The sequence below is a fragment of the Ictalurus punctatus genome, chromosome 11 (assembly GCF_001660625.3).
Source record: "Ictalurus punctatus breed USDA103 chromosome 11, Coco_2.0, whole genome shotgun sequence".
Lineage (NCBI taxonomy): Eukaryota > Metazoa > Chordata > Actinopteri > Siluriformes > Ictaluridae > Ictalurus > Ictalurus punctatus.
In genome coordinates, this window is record NC_030426.2 from 5,685,745 (window position 1) to 5,696,626 (window position 10,882).

At 40.9% G+C, this 10,882-nt stretch overlaps 1 protein-coding gene across 1 annotated transcript; it reads left to right on the forward strand.

Annotated features, from left to right (window-relative positions):
- The first annotated feature begins 5,062 nt into the window (after positions 1–5,062).
- On the forward strand, positions 5,063–10,881 carry LOC124628678 (protein Daple). Its single transcript, XM_053683824.1, has 14 exons — positions 5,063–5,555; positions 5,847–5,924; positions 6,140–6,244; positions 6,695–6,943; positions 7,237–7,335; positions 7,505–7,609; positions 8,424–8,672; positions 8,966–9,064; positions 9,234–9,447; positions 9,800–9,879; positions 9,962–10,110; positions 10,500–10,605; positions 10,700–10,796; positions 10,877–10,881. The coding sequence occupies exons 1-14, from the start codon at positions 5,223–5,225 to the stop codon at positions 10,879–10,881; spliced, it is 1,968 nt and encodes a 655-aa protein (XP_053539799.1). The 5' UTR covers positions 5,063–5,222.
- The last annotated feature ends 1 nt before the right edge of the window (position 10,882 follows it).

A 10,882-nucleotide genomic window follows, 5' to 3' on the forward strand; every position in this document is an offset into this window, starting at 1 on the left:
TCACACTTCCATGTTTTGGGTGCGGAATTTCTGCTACTAATGTCAGTCTGGGTATCTGCTGCCTAGTTTGGCCAGAGTCGCAATGGGTCTCTTGGACGCATAGGACATTACATTGCGTCTCGTGGCACATTTCTGAAAGGAGTAGCGCTTTGTCTTCTGAGAAACCCTCTATGTTAATAGAGATGACGGTCAGGGCTCGCTCTGACAAGTGTCATTTGGTGTCGCATATTACTGGTGGAACCATCGTGGTGGAAGGAGATTGGCTGCTCAGCAGTATAATACTGAAGGTTGCCCAGGGTGCGCCAGGCGCTGTGACGCCTAGGGTCGTCGGATACTTCAATTGCGCCATACGGGGAGGCGCCTTCTGTGCACCCTTTTTAAAGTTCATATCCGGGTTAAAATAATAGCATGTATAGGTGGAAAGAATGAGAACAGCAATCAACTAACAATCAAGAAAAGTAACAAGTATTTTACCCTTATCCAATCAAGTTCTGCTTATTCTATGGAAATCTTAAATCCCACTTTCTATGCCCATACTCCACCTTCCTTCAATTTATGCTTCAGTAATTAATCTTCAGCCTTTTTACTTTCCCAGGCTGAGGACGTGCACTAACCTGGGCCAGTGTGAGAGATCACCTACAGAGAGGAGTATGGAACAAACTATGATTTTCAGAGTGAGTGATGGCTGAGGTTTCGATGGGCATGTCTATAAGACTAGTGAAGTGAGACTAGTGAGACATCTCCCCCAAAGAAGGCAAGACCCCCTTTATTCCTTAATCCACACTCATACACACTCATAAATATGATAATGAGTTATAATGAGACAGTCAGCAGCAGCAGGAGAAAATTCTTATCTAGGCCCTTGAATTTTGCAATCACATAATAGTAAATATTCTATTGTATGTTAAAGGATTTGGGGTTGGGGTTGGGGGTGTGGGGGGATTGCACGGCCTCAGCCAGCTCGGTGGTCAAAGACGATAGGCCAATCAGCTGAATATTGGGTTGCGCCACCTAGTGCGCAGGTGTAAAATGCATCCTTGATCAGCACTTCCTATCATGCAGGCGTGAATTAGCTGAAGGCGATCAATTGTTTCGCACTGTGAAAGGGCCTTAGTACCCTGATTTTTTTCCTCTAAAACCAATTGAGAGTTTCCTTTGCTGTATGCTTTGGGTCGTTGTCCTGCTGGAATGTCCAACCACGTCTCATCATCATCCTGGTGGATGGTAGCAGATTCTTCTCAAGAATCTCCTGGTAAAGGCTCCATTCATTATTCCTTCAATTATATGAAGTCTGCCAGTACCATACGATGAAAAACAGCCCCACACCATGATGCTTCCACCTGCAAACTTCACTGGTGGTATAGTGTTTTTAGGGTGATGTACAGTGCCATTTTTTCTCTAAACATGGTGTGTAGTATGACAGCCAAAAAGTTTAATTTTGCTCTTGTCTGACCAGACTACACTCTTCCAGTATTTCATAGGCTTGTCCAAATGAGCTATAGCAAAATTAAAATGAGCTTCAACATGCCTTTTCTTTAGTAACGGTGTCTTGCGGGCTGAGTGTGCATAGAGGTCTTGGCGCTGGAGTGCATTGCCTATTGTTTTCTCTGTGATGATGGCACCTGCTGCTTCCAAGTGTTTCTGGAGCTCTTTCTGAGTGGTCCTTGGCTCTTGGGCTACTCTTCTAACTATACTTCTGACTCCCTGGTCAGAAATCTTGCGAGGAGCTCCTGTGCATGGCCGGTTGATGACGGAGTGATGTTGTTTCCACTTGCGGATAATGGCCCCAATGGTGCTTACTGATTTCCATTACATGAGAGTAAATGTTAAAACTTCATGCTGATTTTAGGCTGGCGTACTTGGCTCTCGCCAAGATAAGCACTAACTAAGACGTAACTTCACAGCAAACTAATGTGATCCATAAGTGTCTCCATTCATTTCCTTCCATATAATGATATCCTTCTGTCTGGTGTTGATGGCTGAAGCCCACGACACCTCAAGAGGACTCGACGGTAATTGTGGTGTCTCAGCATCACTCCCCTCCATCCCCCACTCAACTCAGCCCAGCTTACTTACCTGTACCTCAGCCCTTCTTTCTTTCTATTGTGCTTGAGCTCCACAGCCAGAATCTTTCCATCTCAACCACAGCCAGTTGCTGCTCCTCTCTGCTGCTTCAGATAAGTTCTTCACTGTGCGACGCAACTCTTGTCCATTGAATCCGACATCTCTAAGAAACCGGGTTGTAGAATATGCCACAAATCCTCGACATCCTACTTCCACTGGGTAAACCCAGACTCTCCATCCTCTCTGTTCTGCTTCAGTGGCTAGTTGAGCATACCGCAATTTCTTCCTCTCAAACGCCTCATCTACAGCATCCTCCTATGGCACTGTTAACTCTACCAGGTGAACAAGGCATGCTGACCCAGACCACATGACAATATCTGGTCGAATGTTTGTAGTGGCGATCTCAGGTGGAAAAATAAGTCATTGATCAACATCTGCCAGCATTTTCTAGTCTCTAACAGCTTCCAGTTGTCCTGGGTGAGGATTGGATTTAACACCTTTTCTTGATGGTTGCTCTCCTGGGCGGGGAATATTGTCTTTTGTGTGTAATGTTTTAATGGAACGGGTGGCAACTTATTGGTCATGTTACGCTTGTCTTCCAATGCTAAGGCCACACATCACAGCACCTGGTCATGGCGCCAAGTAAACTGTCCTTGGCTAAGAGCCACCTTGCATCCTGTCAAAATGTGCCTTAATGTTGCAGGTGATGAACACAAATGACATGAGGGATCCTCTCCTACCCAAAGGTTTAAGTTCTGTGGTGATTGGAGAACATCATATGTTGACCTTATAAGGAAACTGATCCTCTCTGTTCCATTGACCATAGGTCTTGCCAACCAATATTGCATTGTTCCACACTCTCCCATCTCATCCATTCTCCCTGCTTGCCCTGGGAAATGGGCTTTATACACCTCATCCTCTCCTCCTGCTTTTGCACCTCGTTAACTACAAGCTTCCTCCGTTGCGCTGGGGCTGCCTTGTGCCATGTAGGAGGAGCTGAACCGAAACCAAGACCCCTTCTTCCATGCTGAAATTTGCACCAATTTGAAGGGCAGCCTTTGCATCCTCCACAGCTTTCTTTGCCACCCACTTTCTTCCAGTTTTCAACACAGGTGATGCCTCCCTTACGCATTTGTCACGTGACTCTACTAATGTCATTTCCAGTCGGACCTTGGCGCACTTAAACTCCTCAGTTAGAGCGGAGACAGATAGCTGCAGTATTCCTTTACCATAAAGTCCCATTCTGCTAAGGCAGCGTGGAGCTCCCAACCATTTCCTGATGTATGAACTGATTAAAGCTTCCAGCTGCGCTACTGTAGTCAAAGAAACCTCGTACACAGTTAGTGGCCACAGCAACCTTGACAGTAGGCCAAACTGAAAGCACCAGAGTTTTAATTTGCCTGGTAAAGCGCTGCTGTCTATTCTCTTCAACCCTTCCACAGCTTGTTGTCTAACTTCTCCCACATGAACTGTGTCCTTTAGATCCCTGTTGTACCATCTCCTAAGGCTCTTCACTGGCTTCTCAGACACTGTTGGTATTGCCTCACCATTAATGAAGAACGTTTTACTCTTCTAACTATTCTTCTGACTCCCTGGTCAGAAATCTTGCGAGGAGCTCCTGTGCGTGGCCGGTTGATGACGGAGTGATGTTATTTCCACTTGCGGATAATGGCCCCAATGGTGCTTACTGGAAGATTCAGAAGTTTTGAAATATGTCTGTATCCGATTCCATCCATATGTTTCGCAACAATAAGGTTGCGAAGGTCTTGTGAGAGCTCTTTGCTTTTACCCTTCATGAGATGTTTTCTTGTGTGACACCTTGGTAACTAAAAGACCTGTGTCATTCCACTTTATTACACATAACTTTATTTATGGACTTTAATGTTGTGAATTCTTTATATTTCCAAATTTCTTGAATTAATACTGATGTCTGGTGAACATTTCATGTGAATGCCCTGAATAACCTCATTGGAAATATATTTACTGAAAGTTTTTTGACACGTCCAATACTTATTTCCCCCACTGTATCTGACTATATTGGCCTGAACTGGTATATATATATATATATATATATATATATATATATATATATATATATATATATATATATATATATATATATACCTACAGTGGTGCTTGAAAGTTTGTTTTCTTAAATTTTCTTATATTTTTGCATAAATATGACCTAAAACATCATTTGATTTTCACACAAGTCCTAAAAGTAGACAATGAGATCTCAATTAACCAAATGAGGGAAAAATATTAAAGCAAAATTAAAGTTTTTGAGTGGCCTAGTTAAAGTCCTGACTTATAAAGACCTATTGAGATGCTGTGGCAGGACGTTCAACAGGCAGTTCATGCTTGAAAACACTCCAGTGTGGCTGAACTAAAGCAGTTCTGCAAAGAAGAGTGGGCCAAAATTCCACCACAGTGCTGTGAAAGACTGATCTCCAGATATCAGAAGTGTTTGGTTGCAGTTATTCCTCCTAAAGATGGCACAACCAGATTTTAGGTTTAAGGGGACAATTAGTTTTTCACATTGGTGATAGGTGTTGGATATCTTTTTTTTTTACTTCTGTAAAAAATAATAAATCAAAACTATATGGTTTATTCAGGTTGCCTTTATTTTATATTGTATTTCATTTGAAGATTTAAACTATTTAGTATGAGATATACACAAAAAACAGGAGAAATCAGGATAATTTTCCCAAGCACTGTACGAGTTATATTAGGGATGCAGCTATATTGAATTTCATGGGCTGATCCAATAATAGATGTGTAGTATTTGTGCTCATAGGGCTACAATTCCTTCTGTTATTTTATCTTTGAAATTGGTATAAGGTATAAAGTTATGATTTACATTAATTTAGGAAAGTTTTTGTTTATATACAGGTCTAGGTAGCTGTCACGACGATCTAGTTAACAGCTTAGCTGCATGTTAGTGCGACATGGCATACAATACTGAGAATGAGAGAGAGGAGAGACTGAGAATGAATAACTTTCTGTTGTCAATAGTTTCCTCTCACCGGGCTTGACTACGGTGACGCAATCGAATTCGTGACGTAATCGAACCTGGAAACATTCTGATCAACTGTTAGGTCTACAAATTAATCCGTATATATATTAGTTTTTTTTTTTTTTTTTTTACAGAGACTCTGATGAACATATTCTATGCGAAAATGACAGACGACAATTTATCTGAACAGCTAAAGCAGTTTATCAGTTCTCATGGAGGGGGAGTTGTTGTAAACTGTCAAAGCGTGTACAGTATGATGTACAGTATGCACAGCAGGCTGGAGCGCCTTGAAGCCGAGAGAAAGACAGCGGATGTGAGGAAAGCAGATGTCGGTGAGTCGCAGCTGGATGAGAAAAGCTCAAGTCATACTGATGAGCAGAAGGCGGCGCAGGAGCAACTGTCCAGCGGTACAGAGATGCCGAGCCTCTCCACCTCGAGCGGACAAGTGGAGGACAGGGAGGAAGGAGTGTCCAAGGTAAGGACTCATTCTCTAGTTCTTTATCATCTGAACTCCTTTTACTGTCCAGCAGAAATGTAATACTACACTAATAACCTGATGTTTTCTACCCACTTTTATTCGTTGTTTAATTGACTCTAGAGAATTAACTCATTTTTTTAATGTAGCACACATTGAAATTCACTAGTTGCTGTCAGTTACTGTGATGTTGCTGTAATGTTTAGTGGTTTGCCAAAGAAAGCTTCTTAGCGTAGAGACTTAAAATGAACCCACATCAGGTATCTGAAGACCCATATGTTCTGTTTTCAGTCTCTCATGCAAGACTTGGTAAAAGAGAATCAGAAGGTGAAGAAAGAAGTGGAGACACTTAAAAATCAGTTTAGTCAGGTGACCACATACATATACTTCACTCGTTTTTATCAATTACATCCAGCATACTGCAATTAATTGATTTCAGTATGAAATGATATTCTAATTTTGACCATCAAAATTGGAATATCATTTAATACAGCAATCAATTCATTTACACAGAATGTAAACACAGTTCAGTCACATAATAGTAGAATGCAAAAAAACTGAATCTGTTCATCTTGTTTTTCCAGTGTGTGACTTTGGAACACGTGCAGGTCTTGCTAAGTCAGCAAGGTCCTCTGGTCTCTGTATCTGATGGAGCCCTAAACCAGCTAGCTGGCCAGACCCAGTCCCAGGTCAGCAGTGAGACTGAGCAGTTACATAAGCATTGCAGAGTAATTACTTACAATTGCATGAAAAACAACAACAATATGTATATATTGAACATTATTAACACACACATGTTCCAACAGATTGACATGTCAGGGACACAGCAACTACAATTGTAAACATTCATTAACATTCAGATTTTACAACACGGGGAAAGCATCTAAATACATGCACTTTCTTAAATATTTCTTCAAGTTAGTTAAGGGATCTTAGGGGTTTTGGTCTTTATAAAATAGAGATTTTAAAAAGTTAGTTTAATTCAATTTTAAGGTAGGGAAAGGATGGAAAACCATTTGCAAATCTTTGTTCAAGAATGAAAAATTAACGTATACAATAAAATAATTAAACACATACTCCAGAGGTTTATTTTTAGTATCGCTGTATGTAATGTAAACTTTAATGGCCTTTACACTCAGCAGAGCAGTCTGCTGCACAGTATCCTCTGTAGGCTGGAGCGCCTTGAAACTGAGACAGAGACAGCGGATGGAAGGAAAGCAGACGTTGACCGCGATGTCTGTGAGTCGCAGCCGGATGAGACAAGCTCAACTTGTATTGATGAGCAGAAGGCGGCGCTGGAGCAACTGTCCAGCGGTACAGAGATGCCGAGCCTCTCCATCTCGGACACGAGCAGACAAGTGGAGGACAGCGAGGAAGGAGTGTCCAAGGTAAGGATTCATTCTCTAGTTCTTTATCATCTGAACTCCTTTTACTGTCCAGCAGAAATGTAATACTACACTAATAATCTGATGTTTTCTACCCACTTTTATTGGTTGTTTAATTGACTCAAGAGAATTAACTCTCACTTTTGTAATGTAGCGTACACTGTACTTAACTAGTTACTGTCAGTTACTGTGATGTTGCTGTAATGTTTAATGGTTTGCCAAAGAAAGCTTCTTAGCGTAGAGACTTAAAATGAACCCACATCAGGTATCTGAAGACCCATATGTTCTGTTTTCAGACTTTCATGCAAGTCTTGGTAAAAGAGAATCAGGAGCTCAAGAAGAAGATGTACAGCCTGAAGAAAGAAGTGGAGACACTTAAAAATCAGTTTAGTCAGGTGACCACATACATATACTTCACTCCTTTTTATCAATTACATACATCATGGTCAAAATTAGAATATCTTTTCATACTGCAATCAATTAATTTACACAGAATGTAAACACAGTTCAATCACATAATAGCAAAATGCAAAAAAACTGAATCTGTTCATCTTGTTTTTCCAGTGTGTGACTTTGGAACACGTGCAGGTCTTGCTAAGTCAGCAAGGTCCTCTGGGCTCTGTATCGGAGGGAGCCCTAAACCAGCTAGCTGGCCAGACCCAGTCCCAGGTCAGCAGTGAGATTGAGCAGTTACATAAGCATTGCAGAGTAATTACTTACAATTGCATGAAAAACAACAACAATATGTATATATTGAACATTATTAACACACACATGTTCCAACAGATTGACATGTCAGGGACACAGCAACTACAATTGTAAACATACATTAACATTCAGATCTTTCAACACAGGGAAAGCATCTAAATACATGGACTTTCTTAAATATTTCTTCAAGTTAGTTAAGGGATCTAAAGGTTTTTGGTCTTTATAAAATAGAGATTTTAAAAAGTTAGTTTAATTCAATTTTAAGGTGGGGAAAGGATGGAAAACCATTTGCAAATCTTTGTTCATGAATGAAAAATTAACGTATAAAATAAAATAATTAACCACATACTCCAGAGGTTTATTTTTAGTATCGCTGTAATAAAATAATAATAATGCCTTTTAAACTAAAAGCATGTGTAAAATTGGTAGAGTCAAAAATATGAGGGCCTAGTTCAGACCAGAACTGTTTAGATGTGCAAATGTCTCCTCTGCTTGTTTACAAAAAAAATAAAAATGGGCTGTCTCTACAGTGACACATTTGAATTCGAGTAGTAGCTGACTGTTACGTCATGTGTTCGCGAATCAGAATTCTCAAATCACTGAATCAATCCGTCTGTATCTTAGACATTAGACTGATAACAAGCAATTTTTACAGAGACTGATTAAGATATTCTGTCCAAAAATGTCAGAAGTCAGATATTTATTTGAACAGCTAAAGCAATGCAACAACTCTTTTGAAGCTGGAAATGTAAACTTTAATGGCCTTTACACTCAGCAGAGCAGTCTGCTGCACAGTATCCTGTGTAGGCTGGAGCGCCTTGAAGCCGAGAGAGAGACAGCAGATGGAAGGAAAGCAGAGGTTGATCGCGATGTCGGTGAGTCACAGCCGGATGAGAAAAGCTCAACTCGTATTGATCAGCAGAAGGCGGCACAGGAGCAACTGTCCAGCGGTACAGAGATGCCGAGTCTCTCCACCTTGGACACGAGCGGACAAGTGGAGGACAGCGAGGAAGGAGTGTCCAAGGTAAGGACTCATTCTCTAGTTCTGTATCATCTGAACTCCTTTTACTGTCCAGCAGAAATGTAATACTACACTAATAACCTGATGTTTTCTACCCACTTTTATTCGTTGTTTAATTGACTCAAGAGAATTAACTCTCACTTTTGTAATGTAGCACACATTGAAATTCATTAGTTACTGTCAGTTACTGTGATGTTGCTGTAATGTTTAATGGTTTGCCAAAGAAAGCTTCTTAGCGTAGAGACTTAAAATGAACCCACATCAGGTATCTGAAGACCCATATGTTCTGTTTTCAGTCTCTCATGCAAGACTTGGTAAAAGAGAATCAGGAGCTCAAGAAGAAGATGTACAACCTGAAGAAAGAAGTGGAGACATTTAAAAATCAGCTTAGTCAGGTGACCACATACATATACTTCACTCCTTTTTATCAATTACATCCAACATGGTCAAAATTAGAATATCTTTTCATACTGCAATCAATTAATTTACACAGAATGTAAACACAGTTCAATCACATAATAGCAGAATGCAAAAAAACTGAATCTGTTCATCTTGTTTTTCCAGTGTGTGACTTTGGAACACGTGCAGGTCTTGCTAAGTCAGCAAGGTCCTCTGGTCTCTGTATCGGAGGGAGCCCTAAACCAGCTAGCTGGCCAGACCCAGTCCCAGGTCAGCAGGGAGGTTGAGCAGGTCCCAGAGACACTGGAAGCTCTGACGGACCATGGGGGACTACAGGAGAAGCACGAGAGCCTGGAGGCTCCTGTGGAACGCCTGGAAGGTAACATGAGTATGCACCTACTGTCAACAACAGCAGCTAGGCTAGGGAATTTCCCAATATTGGCAGAATAAAGAATTATATTTAATATATAATTATATTATTTGACTTCATATTAATTTGTAAACTTACAGTAATGTTGGAGCATGAATTCTTTCATGACTAGAGTTTGACAACTATGTTTAAAAAACAAAAGGACGAGAGAGTCCTTGCATGAATCCACAAGATATGGATTTGTCTGATATACTAGTCTTAGTGCCACTTTTCCTGCTGTGCATGTTTAGCTGGACAACCTCTCTAAATCTGGGCATGGAAAAGCATGTATTAATAATACTGTATTTAATTTTTTGCTTAGGAGAACGAGACGATACACTGGATCAGTTGAATCAACTGAAAACTCAGTTGGTGGATGCTGTAACGGTAGATAGAAAGAAGGTAATGAAAATACACTTACCCTTCTACACCTATACTCACCTAACCACACACAAACACCTAACAGTGTAGATTATGATGGCAGGTTTATGAGGTGCACATGGGCCCAGTGAACATGTCAGAAAGTTCAGGATTAGGTGAGGAGCTTGCCATGTCTGAGGCAACACAAAGCCAGAGCAGAGACAGTTTCAGTGGACTAGAGCAGCAGCTTCATCTGCAAACAGCTGACATCAGGTAAATTCCATTCACAGGCCACAGGAAACAGCACTGGGAGCAGTTGTAGCCCCTTCACTTACTTTAATAATGCTAATATTCAGTTCTTTGTATTACTGTTAGTTAGCCAGGGGTACTTGGATGTGCAAATACACAAGTACATGTAAGATTTAACTCTGTGTAATCTGTGTAATGATGCCACAGCTATCTGTAGCCTGGAGCAAAGGGACCAAATTGGCCATGGGATCCCTGAGATCAGGATTACATTAATGTCAAGATAAATAAGTGTGTATGTGAAAAACTGAACACAAAAAAAAATTGTAGAGAATGGTTAGCGGTCCTCACTGGCACATTTGCCTATTATTTACATCCTCACAATTTTTCTTACACTGTCACACACACTTTGACAGGAATGCAGTGCAGAAGCTGGATATGGAGGTGCGAAATATGAAGCAGGAATTGCTGACCATCAGATTGGAACAGAAGAGAAGCCCATATAATGAAATGCAGGATAAGGTCAGAAAGAGTAGAGAAAGATGAATTAATTGGTATAGTGCAGTCTTCTCACTTTTTGATATACTAAACCACGTTATTTTCTGGCTATCTGTAGCTGGACAGCCTCCAGTCCAAACTAGATTCTCTGATGGCATCCTCATCCTCTATGCTATCATGGAGCCTACAGCAGAAAGATCTGGATTCCCCAGCAGGTCAGGAAGGTGCTGCTGACCCTGAATGGCTCTCAGGCATGGTGGCTCTGAGCATGAAGATAAGCGAGCTCTTTCAGCAGGTTGAG